At 40.1% G+C, this 19352-nt stretch overlaps 1 protein-coding gene across 4 annotated transcripts in view; it reads right to left on the reverse strand.

The window, feature by feature from the left end:
* Window positions 1–19352, reverse strand: part of plcb1l (phospholipase C beta 1-like) — a 121153-nt gene that overhangs the window by 16912 nt on the left and 84889 nt on the right. For 3 of the 4 annotated variants that reach the window (XM_078274326.1, XM_078274325.1, XM_078274327.1), the window contains 19 exons: window positions 14873–15047; window positions 13596–13682; window positions 13096–13166; window positions 12666–12762; window positions 12466–12550; window positions 11990–12114; window positions 11469–11623; window positions 11200–11364; window positions 10901–11000; window positions 10493–10597; window positions 10267–10382; window positions 7538–7676; window positions 6835–6888; window positions 5988–6207; window positions 4792–4960; window positions 3365–3441; window positions 3161–3250; window positions 2414–2471; window positions 1809–1895 (listed from right to left, as the gene is read on the reverse strand). In XM_078274326.1, the coding sequence (XP_078130452.1) occupies window positions 1809–1895; window positions 2414–2471; window positions 3161–3250; window positions 3365–3441; window positions 4792–4960; window positions 5988–6207; window positions 6835–6888; window positions 7538–7676; window positions 10267–10382; window positions 10493–10597; window positions 10901–11000; window positions 11200–11364; window positions 11469–11623; window positions 11990–12114; window positions 12466–12550; window positions 12666–12762; window positions 13096–13166; window positions 13596–13682; window positions 14873–15047 (2175 nt within the window). Of the gene's footprint in view, window positions 1–1808; window positions 1896–2413; window positions 2472–3160; window positions 3251–3364; window positions 3442–4791; window positions 4961–5987; window positions 6208–6834; window positions 6889–7537; window positions 7677–10266; window positions 10383–10492; window positions 10598–10900; window positions 11001–11199; window positions 11365–11468; window positions 11624–11989; window positions 12115–12465; window positions 12551–12665; window positions 12763–13095; window positions 13167–13595; window positions 13683–14872; window positions 15048–19352 lie in introns of those variants that run through there. The other variant, XM_078274329.1, reaches the window with a different exon arrangement.

Consider the following 19352-nt stretch of genomic DNA (forward strand, 5'->3'; position numbering starts at 1 on the left):
CTACCCCATTTATGGTAAATGTAAATGACTTTTGACAACAAGTGTAAAAACATGACAGGAGGATCACATCGAAGTGTCTCCTTGGCAAGCAGAGGTAATTTTCATTACCCTGGCAGTGTGCTGCAATATGCTTTGTACTGCATTAGATTAAAAGTCTTGTCGAAATAATTTTGAGAGTTCAAGAGAAAATGACTGTTACTACCTTTGTGTCTAGTGGATGCACCTGTACCACATATTTTCATTATGATAATGACAAATTTTACAAACATCTTACAAATGAGACGACTATGCCTCCGGATAGGGTCCAGAGATCCTTGTGCAACATTGCATGTTACAGTAGAGCCTGAGACATTTATGCTTTTAATAGAACATAGTGTTAAGTTGATGTGATATACCTTATTGGTAACCCAAAATGGTGAAGTTCTTTCCCTCTGGTTGGTATCTAGGATCTTCCTCAAGGACACATCGACACGTGGGATCAAATATGAGCACTCCGACTGGGGTGTGATCTCACTATACACAGGCCAATCTGCTGTCCCTGTTATATTGTTATGCTGCCATGCTGTGCAGATTACACCTAAATTTACAGCAATACAGCCACACTGTATGTGTCGTTCTTGCAGAAAAATACACATATTTGCAATAATTCATACAGTCCTGCATTGTAGTAATGCTTGGCAGGTCTCAGCCATTACAGAGGTGCAATGCGCAGTCACTTGTTGCCAGTCAGTGGCCCAGGTGTATAAAAGCTTGCATATTAATACTGCCACACTGATGCTATATTAATGCTGAACACTGGGATGCAACGATGGTCTTACCATGCTCTTCAGCTGCACAATCGTCCTACAATGATAGTCACAATGACAACATTGGGAAGTGCGCAACTCATATAGGAAAAGCAGTCATGCTAAAACATCCACTTCACAATGAACCCATCCATGTATATGTAGCATACAGCAGAGTGTCATGATGGTATTACATCCTCCAGCTATCCCATTAATAACGACAGCCAAGGACTCCCCACAGCAAGGGAGCTCTATGTTTCAAGGCAACTAACCAGTGTTCACTGATATACAGCCAAACAACCCTTTAACATACTGTTTCTATACTGTATGCAACCACATAAAGTACATCAGGTATTGGTATTTAAACACATATATTCTGATATCAGCAAAGCTAGATATTTAAGTGTAAAAACATTCAACAATTTTTGGAGGTCATCTTACAATTTTGCTGAGAAGTACCAGTGCCATATCTCACTAAACCTGGGCCAGGTCGCCCCCCAGTGGTGTAAATGAACAGCCAGTGTTCAGTTACAGATATATAGTTTGGTACAATTTAGTCACATTTAACCAAAGTTATGTCTCTAGTCACAGCTTGTGAAACATCTATGTTGTCCATCAATTTTCTAAAGAGCAAAATACTGACCCAAGTACTGTGTAAAATATTTTTAATTATTCTGCAAGGCCAGACCAACCAACCAAAAAGGTCTTAAGATATTTAAACATTTAAAATGTTTGAAATGTCTGTTGCTGGATTGCCATTTCTAGCCTCACCAGTTAATACTTGGAACATGTCTTTTTTGTTTTGCACATGCAAGGATTGAAAGACATGCTGAGCCGTGCACCCTGGACACCCTGACTGGGTCCTGCCATGCAACAGACCAGTAACTTAAAAAACGCGCTATGGTGAGAATGTGATGGAAGTAATGAAAAATATCAGTGTACAGTATCAACAAACACATCACAAATCAAGAGTTATGTCACATGTGAGTTTCCATTTAACATCTTTTCAATAAAATGTCTTACCTTTGGCCTTTCATCCAAGATTTGCTGGCGGATATCCTTGTGCTTCTCCAGTAGTCTCTCCTGTCTTTTACTCTGTGCGTCTTCCAACTACAAACACAAACACACACAGATACTATAAGGTCTTTGCATGTCATCAATAGTATTACTGGACCCACACATGTTTTGTACTGTAGGTACTGGTGTGTATCATAGGTGTCAATACAAATTTAAATTTGAAAGTTTTGAATTAAAGGAGCCAGTTGAGGTGGTTCGGGCATCTGGTAAGGATGCCCCCTGGGCGCCTCCCTAGGGAGGTGTTCCAGGCACGTCCAGCTGGGAGGAGGCCTCGGGGAAGACCCAGGACTAGGTGGAGGGATTATATCTCCAACCTGGCCTGGGAACGCCTCGGGATCCCCCAGTCGGAGCTGGTTAATGTGGCTCGGGAAAGGGAAGTTTGGGGTCCCCTGCCGGAGCTGCTGCCCCCGCGACCCGACCCCGGATAAGCGGATGAAGATGGATGAATTAAATCAAATGACTTCAACCGTAGTATGGCATTATAGGCATATTATATGCTGATGTTATGGACTATGCATTCTCTATCACACCATAGCCATGTCCTCTCTTACCCGTTTAATGTACTGCACCACCTCGTTGACAAACGATCTGTTGATCTCCAGCTTCTCTCTGTGGGGAGAATTTTCATCAACAGTCAAACCAAGCAACCAGCCCCACCAGAGCTCAATCTTTAGTGTTTACTGACATCTAGTGGTGATATAAATATAACAACCTACAAGGACTGTTTACTGTTAGATAAAGGTGCTCGAAGTGATGTGACGCGTTTTTAGGCTGCAACATCTTTTGTTACATACAGCAAACATCTCCACACTGCTAGCTGACTGTCCCCTGAACTCACTGTAAAAAAAAAAAAAAAGTGGTCTCTGTAGACAGTCCAGGCTCCACAAACGCCAACAAAAACAAACTGCGCAAACCTGCCCAACGAACCATAACAAACAGTGTTCCAGCCAATAACCGACAAGGAGGAGTTGGTTGAGTCATGAACGTGCATTGTGGAAGTAGCCTACTGGCTAATGCTGCTGCAGTGATGGCTCAACCAGCTTCCTTCTTGTCGGTTATTGGCTGGAACACTGTTTGTTATGGTTCGTGGTGCAGGTTGGCGCAGTTTGTTTTTGTTGGTATTTGTGGAGCCTGGGCTGTTTACAGAGACCGTGTTTTTTTTTTTACAGTGTGTTCAGGGGACAGTCAGCTCGCAGATAGTGAGGAGATGTTTGCTGTATGTGACGAAAAATGTTGAAGCCTAAAAACGTGTCACATTATTTAGAGCACCTTTAATAATGTTCAAAACAGATACTTACTCCTCTGTCACATTCTTGTCTTTAGATTTGGCTTCACTGATCTTCTCTTGCCTTTTCTTGTCCATTTTCTTCTTTATATCCTTCTTTTCTCTGTAGATGGTGAGATGGAGAAAGAAGAAGATACAGAAAGAATGAGAACGTAGGGTCCCTTTGTGTTTGTGTAAATATGTGTGTGTGTATGCTGTATACTGAACACAGTCTTACTTCTCACAGATGTCTCTGAGCTTTTTGATCTGAGCGCTCTGGCACTCCTCTGCTATAGTGGTCAGCTTCTCAACCAGCTAGAGAGAGAAACAAAGACAGTCATAATTTGACACAAAAAAAAATAGGTTAAAAAGAGTAAGACGGGAAACATCTGCTTTTAATTCTTGATGATTGTAGTCAATATTTCACTTTAAAGGGACCAAATCAAAAATATTTTTTTTTCCTCATACCTACAGTGCTATATATTTAATTAAAGTTGAGCACCACAAGCCGAGTGCCATCTAGTTCCATTATATTGGAGAGAAGGCAGACATCCCTAAGGCGGATATCTCCAACACTGGGCAACTCACTCCAAAACAATCTAGACTGTTAAATAACACTACAGGTAAGAGGAAAATATGTATTTTTGATTTGAGGGGTGAACTGTCCCTTTAATTGAAGCCACATTTGTTGAGATCATAATTAAACAAAATTCAGATCATGGAAACAACACAATCTCCATTATGCTTGTTGTCTTTTGCTTGAATAAACCTTTGTGACACCTCAGCTGTGTTCACTGTGCAGGTGTACTGGAGCAGAAGACATTCATTTTTCCACACCATACAACAGAACACGTGCACAGGCAGCAGAATGATGGCTGTAATATTCATTCAGCATTATATCTAGTCCAACACAAGTCTGGGCAAGCTCCTGCATGTGTGTGGCATATATATGCCTGTTTATCCTACTGCTACATACACTTGCATGCACTTGTTTATACAGTATATGTATGTTTATATGTACTGTTTATATGGAAACACTGACTACCCTAACTGGTATTATAAACTCTGGGAAAGTGAATAATAGTCACTCAACAAGAGTTTAATGACGACACACAAGTTCAGTGGAGACAAGTATGAAATTAGCTATACGTATGTTGGCCATAAATAGGCAGCTAACAGACGTACAGCGATGACAGGAAATATGACATTTGATCTAGGGCTTTCAGTCTTCCATCAATAAATGTGCAGTATGTACCTTATAATAATTTAAAACAACTGTGTGTGCCTTTTGGGGCACAGCGTAGTTTTGGCTGGAGCAGATATGAGATGAATCTTAATGTCTATTCTTTCAGATTTTCCAGTTATTTAGCCATTTCACTACAAAATGCAAAAGCATTTTAAAGGCCCTAAATAATTAGAGCCTTGCATGTGCATGCAAATGGAGTTTGAAAAGGATTTTGCCCATACTGCATATTGTCAGTAGCGCTAGTAAAGGAGGACACTAGAAATCAGACATTGACAAGAAAGGTGTAGATATATACATCTCTTGAAAGTGAAGTGAAAACAGACAGTATGAGACATATTTGTTGCAGCCCTTTTGCTTAGTATTTACTTAACTAATGTTAGTTAGTATTTACTTAGCCCCCCCCACCCCTGCTTGAGTACCTGCTTGATGTGTTCTCGTTTCTGGTACTTTTCGCTGTAGTACTGCTCCTGGCGAAGTGTGAGGAGCTGCTGCTGCTGCTGCTCCTTCAGCTCTGAAAGCCTCTGGCTGCACTCCTGATCCAGCTCACACAGCTCCTGGTCCAGGCTCGACAGAGATTGTTCGGACCGACTAGACACACACACACACACACACACACACACACACACACACACACACACACACACACACACACACACACACACACACACACACACATAATCAGAACATCTGCAAATTAAGATACCTCCTTTTTTCTGTTTATTAGTCCCTACTCATTCTATAACTGGACATTGTAAATAAATGCATATTAATTTATATGTATCTTAATATACAATAAAACTTCTACTGTATATTAAGAAAACTTGTAACACAGATATGCACATGGATGCCCTCATCACAGCTACTGGTCATCAAATAAAACGTTTTTAGGGAATGGTGCTATGAACATCAATGATGTTATTTCAAACACTAGGAGGAGCACTTATCTTCTACCTTGAAGTAACTTGGTTGAAATGTGTTATCTGTCTCATGCAGTGGCCCTCTGCGGTCCACACTGGCTGAGAGGACTATAATCGTTGCTGTGTGATGGACTCCTGAGGGCCCTGAACGACTCCCTGAGGCCTAGAGGAAGCTTTATCCCCTTATTCTTATTACACACATAGCTCAGCCTCTTTTTCTTTCTGAAGAATGCAATGTCTGCTCTGTACGGTTTGTTTTGGAGCAATACAATATGCAACAGCGGACTTTAAATATGTATTTACAAGTGCATGATGTACTGTGTATTTCTGTAGATGGAAGACAGAAAGAAAGGAATGAAGAAGGAAAGGAGGGAAGAAAATCCATACACCATTTTACATACTATGTTATCAAGAACATTGTATTGTTGTAATTTAATTTGTATGGCATTCCCACTTTCCCTGAACCTGATAGTAATTTACTTTATTTCCCAGAATGACTTTCAACTAAAATATCTCAACATTTGGCCAGTTAGTTGTAGGTAAAACAAAAGCCTATTTTTTCTTAGTTGCGTTGATTTGGTGGATTTCCTTTTTGTAAAGATAGATAGAGCAAAAGGCAAAGATCTCAAAGGAAAGCGGTGAAGAGGGAAACCAATAGTAGGGCAGTTTGAAGAGGAGAAGATGAGGAGGCTACCTACCTTTTCTTACCGTCTCGTTTGCGGCTCTTCTGCAGGGCAGAGCGCCGGCGCTGATATTGGCTCTGTAGCTCAGACACACGCGCTGTGTGCTCCTTGATCAGCTCGCTGGTCTTGCGGTGGTGTTTCCGAACCAGCTCCTTCATCTCCTTGTACTGCTTCCTCTGCTCTCGGACAAAGCCCTTCTGTTGCTTCAACTCCTCCACTGTCTGAGCCTCTAATTCTAAAGGCAGGGGACGGAGGACCAACAGAATGATGGGACAAAAGTGAGCAAGAGACAGGGTGACAGACTGTACAATACATTTTGTAAAGCCAAGTTTAATTTGTTTTGTGAAACACTTTCTAACGTGGATTTTAAATGCTCTATAAATAAAGGTTATTATCATGTAACTGTGAATGCAAATCAGTATGTACAATATTCAAATTGTGTACATACAGTACATAAGCACCATGATGTCACAGCTGATGTCAGAAACTGCTTGGTAGCTAAAATTATCAGCACTTTTAGAAGTTGCATTGGAGTGATGAATATACCAACAGAATAACCCCATTACATCTAGAGACATAAAGTGATAAGCACTGCATTTACAACACTTATGACTCGTACTTTACATGACAGCATATGGTTCACTGTGAATTTCGTGAACCTAAATGATCTTTTCATGAAAAAACATTATATGTTGTATTTCTGCTAAATCTTTGTCCTGCAAACTTAATCAATTTACTCAATATTCTTGACAGGATTACGCCTAAACATATGTATTATGTACGTGACCACCAAAATCTGTGAGTCTGAATAATAACTACATAAGGGTGTGCATCAGGATGATGTTTCAAAACAAAACCTTACCAGTGAGGACACTCTGAATGATGTCTTCAGTCTTCACTGATGGTTTCAATGAGCCTGGTTACCAAAAACAAGTTCACATGTTGAGTTGCCAGTTGGTTGCATAGCTAAGTGACAAAATATCTCTGATCTTTTCTGAAATGATTTTTGTTATTACAACAGAGAAATTATATTTTCATGTTGTTTTAATATAGATAATAAATATGGTCTGGGGGCCAAGTAACATCTGTATGAACAATAGAACCTTGCTTATCTCCCCTCAAAAATCTAATTAACATAACATACAGAGAAGCACACGTTTACTGTTATTATATTAATATAATGTCATAATAATCTTTTTTTCTCTTTTCAGTTGTGGCTTTTATCTGTAACCCATAATCATCATACTCTTGTCCATAAGAGACATTGACAGATACATTATGAATGTATTATCATGATTAACAACAGAAGATTAATTGCAACATTTCATAAAAAGGTGCAAAATGTAAGGGTGTGAGTATTTACTAAAGCAAACTATAAAATGTATTATCTCATCGAAGAATCTGCATTTTTTTATAGAACAATTATCGTGTATTTCTAATGTTTAATGTGTTACTCGAAGTGAATATGATGTTTTCAACATAATTCCAGTGCATTTAAAATACAGGTGACATTTTAGATATTGGGGAAATGGGATGATGGGATTTGAAGGCTGGTTATTCAGTACCTGCAGACTGGGGCTGGTGTCCGACCAGCGAAGGGGGTTTCGGGGCGATAATGGGTGTGTGGCTCAGTCCGTTCTCTGCAGGCAACGTCACCCTCTGATCCACCTTAGATTCTGAGGGGGCATCACTTCCTGCCTCCACCTGTCCATCACATCAAAGATTCAACATTTAGATTAATCCAGTCAACACATCTGTGAATACAGCACTAACCACTGGCTCCTCTGTAGAGCATTTTAAATGTGAAGTATGGTAAAATGAACAGCATGTATATACACCTTCTCAGTGTTAACAAGTGGTGGTGCAGAGTTGTACAGAAACACACGCACACAATCAAACATAGCATAAATTGTCACACACATTCCTCTGCTGCTTCTTCAGGTGAAATAATTGCTGTTTTCTTCTTTGTTTAAACTTGAATACAAAGTTCACTGAATATCTCATTCTTCTGTGTCACAAAACCTCCAAATACACAGTCATACAAGTTTTTTTTGAGGAAGAAAAACCTCCTCGAGTGTCTTGTTGTACCTGTGTCCTGCAGGATAGTTTGTAGACATAGCTTTGGTATCCCACTCTTAACATTGTTCCAGTGCCGTGGCTCAGCAGATCTTAATTTCCCCTAGGCTCCGCTGGCTCTCGGTCTATATGCCCTTATCTCTGAAATGTTAATGTTTAAATAATCTCTGTTCTAGTCACACTAGCCAGCTCTTCTCCTTTCTTTCCCCACTCTCTCTACGTTTGTATCCGCACAATGTGCTCTCCCTTTTGATGCTCTACCAGTTTGGTGACTGTTGCCATGGTCACAGCATGAAACAGCACTCCTTTGACATCCTCCTGGCTAATCATATCAGCTGGCAAATCAAATAATACAAGCCCCAAAGGAACAACCCTTTTTTCCGGTCCCCTCTTGTTATAACCCAAGATGACCCCGTGTCCTACCTTGCCTCTCACATCCCTCCTTAGATAATCCCTTTGTCTGCTCCCTGTTGCATTGCACCTACATTAATCCTTGGCTACCTGTACTCTCTGTCAAGTAAATTCAAAATGACACCACATTAACAAAGATTGCAGCTACTTTACCTTCAACGCAGCACCTACAAGGTTACCACTCTCCTTCTATTGTTGTAATGTTGGCCCATTAGTGTGAGCTGTTCGCAGTGCAATCTTTACTGAGTTATGTCACTTGGAACAAAGCAGGTCACATTCTCTTAAGCAGCCAGGACTTGTTTAACACTCTGAGCTGCTTGGCATTTAGGTTATGTTCAAACTGCAGCCTGTACTAAAGTTAAAGGTAGCTGCCAACTCTTACAGTGAATCACATCACATCAGTTAGTCAGCGGTTAGTCAGGAAGTGCTTTCAATGTGAAAGTAATTTGGAGATTCTTAGTGGCTGGGACAGAGTTAAAGGTACCCTTTTTTTGTTTACAGTTATGTTTACATTCACCGTGTCTCACCTAATCATATTTTGTATATCCTTAAGGTCTAATAAATGTGTTGAATGCATTTCCTTCCACATAAAACATTTTCGGAGACACATTTTTTAATAATTGTGTGTATTTTTTACATCCACATTTTCGCTATTTACGTTTCTTCTTCCTTGCCTTTGTTGGTGCACTGCTACATTTCTTGGCACATTATCAAATTGTCAGTGACATTGTACATCAGTTGAAATGAGGACGTGAAATAATCAACAGTGTATCACGTCGCCCGCAAGCACACACGCATGCATGTGCATCCTCGTGTGTGAGCTCCGTAGAAATGTTTTTAGTGGTAAAAATCTCCACGGGGTACCTTTAAGATTGACGCTATGCTTAAATCTGGGTTAGACCTACAACCTTACAATTACAGACCTCGACAGGATCAATATGAGGTCTAGGGAATTGTCATAGGTATTTATTTTTGAATTGATTTGATTAAATTGGTTGTCAACCTCAAATTATATCCCCTTTTTGTGAATGAGACTTTCAACATGGTCAGAAAACGTGTCACAAACCAAAGTAAACGGACGTCTTATCAGCAATTTCAGCCAGACAAATAAAGTAAACAGATTTGTAAATTGTGTTCATTTTTTACATCTAGCATCTAAACATGTCACTACACCTTAAAGCATATAGGTGAAAGTACACAGTGTCACAATGACAGACCTATCCTCAGAGGAAACCTAGAATCAGAGCCCGCAGGTGGATGCTGAAGGAGGTTTAATGAAATGCAGCAACAATACTGCCACAGCTGTGGCTGCAGTGCAGTTTATCATGGAGCGACTGGGAATGAAAAATGGTCCAAACAAAAGTCTGCTGATAATATCTTTGGGGATAATATCTTTGGGGATCTGTGCTGGAACTGTGGTTCATAATCCATCCTTTCAATACAATGGTGCTGGTGGATGGGTTTTAAAGTGCAGTGATATTAAAGACCTGCTTCTTTCTAAATTGCATCTTAATAGGGTTTTGCTGAAGAAAGTGAACTCCACTCTGTCTGCATCTTCTCATTCTCCCTACCATCTGTTTTTAATTCCTAAACCAGTTAGATCTTAACAATAAGGCGAGCTGCCAGCTGGCTGAGGGACCGCTCATCGTAATCAGTGACTGATCAGTGGCACAAAGCTTTCCACACATAAACACAAACAAATATGAGCACACATGTGTGGGATGTCCAGCATATGCGAGACAGAGACAGACACAGACACAGACACACACACACACACACACACACACACACACACACACACACACACCTCTTTGTCACCCTCCTCCTCTCCTCCCTCCTCCAGAGTTAGAGCAGCCAGCTGATTGGCTCTCTGCTCCATCAGGTTGACATAGCGGATGGGATTGGACAAGGCTTCAATGACATCTGAGTATTAGAAAGAAAATAAAGCAGCCTTTTGAACATGACTCTAGACCTGCAGTGTTTTCTGGACAAAAACATTTGACTTTTGGTTTTAATATGTTCACCTGACTTACCTGCAAATGTGTCTGGGACATAGTCCTTTACTTCTACATACACAAACAGAGCCGGCAAAGTCAGGGACTGGTTCTTCTCATTCCTTAGGCTGATGTAGTGATAGCCTGCAAAGTCAGATTGAGCGTCTATCAGTTCAGAAACAACAATTGCTGCAAAGCATCCAGATAATTAAAACACACTTCAGGAAACAACCACAGCTTATTCAAACATGTCACATTTAATTGTTCTGGTACTGTCTCTGGTTTCTGAGGGTGTATTTATTTTAAAGAGCTAATGCTTCTATAACTTTGCTTCAGTATATTTCCTCTGTTCTCAAACTCTATTCCAAAAGTAGAATTCATCATTAAATTAAACTGTTTAAATTGATGGTGGACAATAAGAGCTGTGTTGTAACAAATCTTTGTTACCTGGACGGATGGCTGACACAGGAATGATACGGTGGCCGATGAACTTCCCTCCTTCTTCAAACACGGCTATCCTTAATGAAGCAAGTGTGGGCAGAACAACCTGAGGAACATGTATAAAAAACACTCATTGTTAAAATGACAACACTAAGTTTGATACAGTTTCGAAACAGTCTCAATTTTGATTTCAGGCTTTAGAACATACAGTCATTACAAATGGCTGTGTGTATATTTGGCAGTAAATGGGTTCTCTGCACTGTATACAGGTATATTGAAAGCTACAACTGAGAACATAGCCTGACCTTCTTGAAGACAATAGCCTCCTCTTCCCAGACAGGGTTGATGGCATTGCCTTGAGATGTCTTGGTCTTGAACGCTTTCCTCTTGGTGTCCACCGGTAAGCCGAACATGTCGATCTCCACATACGTGCCTACTTTCTTATCTGACAGGAACTGGCCTGAAATGATCTGGAAAGAAAGCAAGAGAGCATAAACAATGATCAAACACACACAGAGAGAGACAGAGAGAGAGCTTTGCAGACACAAAAAGACCAACACAAAAATACACCCACCTTTACAGACAGTGTGTTGGCTACTATCCCATCCACTGTGCTCTCAGTGAAAGGGTCAAAGTGTTTGTCCGGCCGCCTCATAAACTCCGGTTTGAGTCTGTAGCCACATTTCCCGTTGTACTCATACATGCCCAGGTTCAACTGCATGGACAAATCTGCGGAGTGAGCACAGAATAATAATATTAAGGTGAGTCAACACTGAAGTAAAACTGGCAAACTTTATTATTTACATAATGAGGCATTCAAAAAAATAAGTCATTTTTTAAAATCAATTTTTAATCATAAATTTCGCAAGGAATAAAGCATTTGCACAATTTCAAAAATATGTAATAAAAAGTTGCAAAGAAACTCCCGCACACTGTCTAACTTGCTTAAACTATTACAGCGATTACATTTATTTTTTCAAGTAAGACAGACCTACTCGTCCCACTCTGACGCACCTGTCTCAAAGTATAGATGTGCAAAGTATTTTTCTGTTGTAAAAAGATGTAATAGAAATGTCTTTCACTATCCTCGCTCACCAATTGTTTGGAAGTTGAGAGCCACCAGCTGACAGCCGGCGTTCCAGAAGAGCTGAGGGTTGTAGTTGGATGAATCCACTCGAGTGCCTTTAGGGTAAATCCTGCTCAGCTGCAGCTTGTTGTATCTGAACAGAGCTGGTTAAAGTCAATGTTGCATGGCCTGCATTAGAAAGTACAACAGGTACTGTTACTACAACTACTTCTTCAACTATTGTATTATGACTTTAAAACTAGAATTACTGACAGTGACTCACATTTCTTTGTATATGATTATCATCTCTTCATTACTTTTCTTTAACAGAATTAGCCATATGAGTGAAGTGGTGAAGAGCAGACTACCATAAGGAATATAATGGGCCGTGATGCAGTACGTGCACTGCAGACACAGCTCGAAGAACAGAAGTTAAACGTGAACGCAAATTAGATTCAAACATTGTGAGTTATATTCAGTAGTGTGGTAAAACTGAGAAGGATACTCCACAAACTCTACAGGACATTTGGTCAACTGTTCCAAAGCTTTGGTCTCTACGAAGGATGACATCTGGAAGCTGCGATTGATCTCTGCGGGCAGATATGGTGATATGTTGATCACAGTGATTTTCTTCCAAAATCACTATTAAAAATGTATTCAGTATGTTCATTTTGCATGCAATGTCTTCAGGTATGTTGTTCATACTTTTGGAAGCCTCGAAGCTGTTAAACTTGACAGGCTGGATGTAGATGACCAGGTTGGACATTTCCACTGTAGCAAATGCCTCACTGCCTGCTGTACCCTGTATATGAACACACACACACACACACACACACACACACACACACACACACACACACAAATATATGAACGTAATGCAGCACAATGTTTTAACAAAAGGTCTGTCTTTAATGCTTGGAAACAATGAGAAGGATGTGTCTGAGCTTCTGAAAAGTTGCCCTTATTATTCAAGACGTTGGAAACACATCAGTAGAAATAAAATGCATTACCAAATACGTACACTAGAGGGCAGCCTCAGCACATGGCATGCATATAGTACACTGAGCTGTACTGTAAATCTCCATTATTACTAGTATTTGAACTGATTGCAGAATGTCACTTGCGAGATGCACACCTCATCCATTGAGCCCTTTTTACAGTCGTCATCATCATCATCATCATCCTCACTCTCTGCCTCCACCTCACCTGAAACATGAGCCACAAATATGGTCACAGGTAAAACACAATAAATAAAACTAAATGTATGTACATTTAATAGACATTGCCACATACTCGATGCAAAATGTTGGACAGGCTGATAGGCTTCAAACAAGTCTTTATCAGTTGCCTCCATTACATCTACAGCAGGGACACAAATAAGCCCAACCCATGGAGATCATGGTGACTGAGGAAATTCATTTTAATATTATTTTGGTCGCGGTGACCCATCCTCTGCGCCTGCATAATGAGAGATCTACTAAAGATTTCCCACTGAATCTGAGGTCACACTGACTGATTGAATTAATTTTAGCAGTGTAATGGTCAGACTGACCTATAGTGTCTGCAGCCCGCCTGATGAGAGCTCTGCCAAAGCTTTCCCGCAGAATCTAAGATCATGTACTATATATGACTCACCAATAGACTTTCTGCCCTGCGGCCTCAGGCTGAGCTCAGCACCCTCTGAAGGCTGCGAGGAATCGGCCATCTCCTCTTTGGTTGAACCTGTGTGGAAAAAACAAATTCATCAAAAGCAACAAACCTGCATCCTACTGTACAACACTACAAGGTCAAACTACTGTAAAGCTTAATTTGAAGTGGTCTGTTGTTTAGTCTACCATCATGCAGTACAGTATGTCATACAATTCTTTATTCTGTAATTAATAATAATTGTATAGCCCTTTTTAAATATACAAAGTTCTATACAAATATCTAGTTTGCCTTCAAATGTTACTGTGCTCAACTGTCAAAGCTGTCAAAAGACGGGAATGGACACTTGTAGAACGTTAGGCCATATTTTCTGTGGAAGGCACGAAGAACATTGTTTTAATAATGTATTATTTTCTTGGTTATCATAATGTATGTAAATTATTTTTTTTCCCCATTTGAAGATCCGCAGATGTCATTGTGCCCCACTGATCGGTGTTTGTCTCAATGCACACCAGTTAAAAAGGATTCCTGACAGTTAGAAAAGAGTCAAACACTTGTGCAGCTTATTTCCTTACACCAGGGGGCAGTATGTGTCAGTGTAAGAATGAAGATTGCAGCTCAGCGACCAAAGAAAACTAAAGGTGATTGATTGCAAGGATTATTATCATTTACAACTAAATGATATCCTTTATGTACAAAAATGAATAGATAGTGGGAAATATAAAGTACAAAAAGAAAGCATGCATGTACACACACACACTCGCACACCAACACGCACATACACATATAAAGTGTAACCAACTACAATACAGATATGAACGATAAGGGAAAACTAAAAACAGAGCAGCTGTGAAAATATAAAAATCCATAAATTGAGATAATAACTTCAGACAGTTATAGTATAATGTGCACACAGCAGCATGCTCACACACTGACACAATGAAGGCCACTACCGGCCTGTGTTTAAGACACCCAAGTGACTAGCAGTGTATGTGCCGGACAGGGAGTGTATGCAATAGCCAATAATACCTTCAGCTGATGGAGAGGGCAATGAAAATGATGAATGATAAACAATAGCACTGTTTTGCTCCAGTGACTTTCTGCATGGCATAGAGGTGTTGGTCCATATTACAGATGGACCCAGACGGTCAGGCTATATTTTGCATTTGAAACATCATAACTCAACGGTTCCAGTGGGACTTGATGGCTTTGTTTGTAGGATGTGAGTGTGTGTGCTTGTGTGTCAAAGGGAGCACTAGCTGTACCTGCACTAGGAGAGGAGGGCTCGCAAACACTGGAAGAATCGCTGTAGGTGTTGGAAACCTGTTCTGAGAGCTTCTTCTTGGTGCTTCCGTCTGTCTTGTTGTGTTTCTTCTTGTTCTTCACCAAGATCTTCCCCATCAGCTCCATGGGGCTCGGTAGCGGCACACCAGACTCCAGCTGGACGGGGGGGAGAAAGCGATGAACACAGAGAGGTCAATGTAAAATTTAAAATACACAGGTCCAGAGGAAGATCGTCAGATTGTCAGAATAAAGTAAAACTCTGTTGTATTGTTGTATAATCTGGATGGAAGGATGAAGACAAATGGTTTCTTTTTGTGACAAACACGTCAACACGAAAATGAAAAACAAATGTTAGGAGACAAATTAGCTAATTACAGAAAGAAAATACTTAAGTTGTTTACTGGATTGAGTCATTAAAAATGTAACTGAATGGCAGTTTTAGAAAATCTTATTCTGCTTAAAATTCCCCTTGGGAGATTCTGCAAGCCAGAGCTTGTTAGTGACCGGGAGGATTGGCACTGAGCAATACAACCTCTGTTAATGTAACAGCTCAAAAGTTTACACGTTCAACACTAAAATCAGCTTCCTGTGGGGAAACTGACTGTTAAACACAAACATTCACCCTCTCAAGGGAGCTGACAAGAAGTAGGATGATCTCTGATTTATTTATGGGGTACACTGCTTTTGAAAGAAAGTCAGCAGAAATGTTGAATACACACACAGCAACATACATTCACAACCCACAAAGTTTACAACTTATCAGCTATAAACAAAACTTTAAACATTTCTCAGTTTTAAGAGTAGGGTAACAGTGATTCATGCACCAAACTTAAGCCAAGATTTTCCGTCCAATAACCCACTTTCCCGGCTGCCACACACATCCATTTACACCTTTCTAATGTTGTTGCTGGGAAGTGATAAAATAAAGATTAGACGTCCTGTTTGCTTTGGCTTCACTCTAACAGTTCCACTTAAATTGAACCAGTTCAGCACTGAATGTGGCATGTCATTTTAACTGCACTTAAATGCACAACACTAGACGTGTGATTAAACTACAATTTACCTGGATGTATTCAATTACGCTTCTCCCCCCCCCCTTTTTGTCTCAGTTGTACAGAGGGGGTGAAAAAAGGGCATCAGTAGAGGCAGAAAATTCTCCAAAAAAGTAAATACATGGTCGTACTAAATTCTAGAAATATATTCGCTCATATATTCACTCTACTTCTCATCACTTTCAAGTTGTGACATCTGGCCAGTGGTGGAATGTAAGTAGATTTACTCAAGTAATGTACTTTACTTTACTTTACTTAAATAATTCCATTTTGTATTGAGATTTTGCAAAGATCGACTTAATATCAACTTAAACATAAAATATGATGCGTTGTTCTAGATCAAACTACAAGTATGTAAAGTGATCTCCAACTAAAACAGTAAAAGTCATAATGGTTCAACAATAAAATATATAATATTGTAACACTCACAGGATATTCTGCCAAAATAGTGCTTTTACTTTTGATACTCCAAGTACATTTTGCCAATAATAATTCTGTACTTTTAGTGAAGTACAATTTTAAATGCAGGACCTTTACTCGTGAACTGCTATTTTTTACATTGAGGTATTGCCTCTTAATCAATCAATCAATCAATTTCAATGAATCAATTTTATTTGACTAAGTAACGTCTGAATAATTCTTCGAAATTCAACAATGTGTTTCAGGACTGTGATAGAGTAATACAACCTTTGGTGTATTATCTTAAATTTGTGGAAAGTTGTTGATTTCTTGCTGGCTACACGCTAGCACCAACAGTTTTATGCTTGCTCTTCTGCCCACATTACTCTCAATCCCGCCTGCTTTCTGCTTGCATGTACATTTCGCCTTGCCAATTCTGGTCTGTCTGTAGCTTAAAACTAAGCCTCAACAAAAGTGAACAAACTGTAAGAAAAATACCCTTATTTCTCAACATATTGCATATTTTTTTAGCATTTATAATCAGGGGTTAAGTTTTTCTGAGGTTGCCCGGGGCTCAGCCCTGGCACATGCTCTTCTATGTCATCAGGGGATGTTTAACTTAGCACATCTTGTATATACAACGTGCTTAGTAATTCAAACAAGGACTAAACATGTTCTCTTTGTAGCTGTTGAGAATATGGTCCTAAATGAGGTGATGTAAGAACTTGCACACTTTAAGCGGGTTTCCTATCTCTCTGTCAATAGGTTTCCTTAAAAGCTACCTTTTGGCGGCTGTGGCTCAAGCTGTAGTAGAGTGGTCGTCTACCAATCGGAATGTCGGTTGTTCGATCCCTGACCCCTGATATCTACATGTCAAAGTTTTCTTGTGCAAAATACTGAACTCCAATTGCTGTGAATGTGAGTGAATGTTTATCTGATGAGCAGGTGGCACCTTGTATGATAGCCCCCAGCCTCCAGCCGTCACTATATGAATGGGTGTGTGAATAGGCCTGTAGTGTAGAGAGCTCTGAGTGGTCGCTAAGACTAAAAAAGCGCCGTTTTAATGCAGCAATCCATATACCATTTATGAAGCAGATCAGCAACCTCAGTCTACGTGGCGGTAATGCACCTTAACCGTGGTTGCTAGGGCTCTGATAACGTTGTAGACTATCGCAGTAACAATATCACCTGCTATAACTAAACAGGTATTAAAGTGTACTCAGTTCTGCCTTCCTGCTGTTTTCACTATACTGCTAAAACACAACAAATTGCTTGTTCAATTAAAACAAAATGAAAGGAAAAGATTTCCAGAAAAGATTTCCAGTCTTCAACTGTTTTATTGAACACATTGGAAATTGAACTGAGCACAAAAGCAACCAATAAAAAAAGAATGATAGTTACATTTTAAATTGCAGTTTTCCACTAACACTCTCTTACAAATAACTCAAAAAACCTTTCCCGATGTGTTTATTGTGCAAGCTGACATTGTGGTGATTATAAAAAAACAATATACTGTGCAGCCCTATAGGTTGCCACCTGCCATAAAAAAAATAAGAAAAAAAAGAAGCAACCCTGAAACCACAGAGCCCATCCCCACATAACAAATCCCAATTTAACCCCTGGTTATAATGAAACTGTTTTGGCAATACAGCCTTTGTCAGCATAATAAATGCTGTGATGGGAGCCGTATAACAAACAAGAAGAGAAGTTCTTGGCAAATTCAATGTTTAGGTAATTTCAGCTAATTTTTTTGGAAAGAACATACTGTCCTTAGAGTAATTGGAAAAACAAACACAGTCACCAGTCACCAGAGGTTTTGTGGGGTGGAGACACACAGGAGGAGCTTGAATTTCTCAGAAAACTGTAATCCTCTTTAGTCTCACCTTAGGCTCAGGCTCAGCCAGAACCAATCTACCAGCTATATTACCCTATCTGCCCCAGCCCCTATGGACAAACAGAGCCGATATCCCATTTGATACGCTGTATAAACGGCTGTCTCAATGCCAGAGGGGTGTGGTTGTCATTGCACTCACCTCTCCCAGTTATTACATGTTCAGCGGTAGAAATCTGATTCCTCAACGGCACTTTCTTTTTCTGTCTCTCTCGCTCTCTCTCTCTCTCTCTCTCTCTCTAACTCCTCCCTTGGTGTTTGTCTCCCCATATCTCTCTCCTTCTCCTTCCCTCAGCCACTCCATTCGAAAGGCTTCCCCCTGATAATAATACTTCAATGTCAAATCCAGTTAGAAGGCTGTTGGGAACTTAAGCTGCTCTACAGTGTTATATCAACAGGGACAAGACATCCCGGGTGAATAATGTGCAAGGAAGTATGTTAAAGTACATATGTGTGCAGGATATTATGTTTTCATGTGTTCCCTCAGACAGTGTGCGTGCGAGAGTTTGTGCGACAAGTGTCTAACATTTGCCTCACGTAAGTGCCTGCGTCATTACACACAAAGATGACTGTGGGGGGAAAAAAGAAAAAAAAGAAAGAGTTTGGCCACAAAGAGACAAAGCAAGCTTTTCACTAGTAGCCATGGCAACAGAGGAGAGACAGATAAAGGGCTGCCAAGAAAAGCCACGTTTAAATTATTACAGCGTAAAACACTTCCACTTAATCTGACGCCGCTGTCGTTTGCAGTCTCTCCGGTGATAAGAGAAAATAAAAATGACTGCGAGATGAATCATTAAAAGTTGGCTTCCACGGCACGTAAACAGCCACAGGTATGTGTGTGTCTGCGACTGAATATGAAAATGAAAACTGGAAAAGAGAGACAGAGGTAAAGTCTGGGAGGCCATTCAGGAGCGTGCCAGGAGTAACAGAAAGAAAAAAGGCAGCGACAACACATTTTATTGGTGCCGGAGGACATGTCAATATGTTTGTAAAAGAGAGATGGAGAGGGAGCGACATAAAAACAAAGAACTTGTAATGTGTATGTGAACAAATGAATGAATATATGTTTGTGTGAGTATGCAATAAGGTGTGGCTTTTTGCTTCCTGAATGTAGCATGC

Source organism: Sander vitreus, chromosome 18 (genome assembly GCF_031162955.1).
Source record: "Sander vitreus isolate 19-12246 chromosome 18, sanVit1, whole genome shotgun sequence".
Lineage (NCBI taxonomy): Eukaryota > Metazoa > Chordata > Actinopteri > Perciformes > Percidae > Sander > Sander vitreus.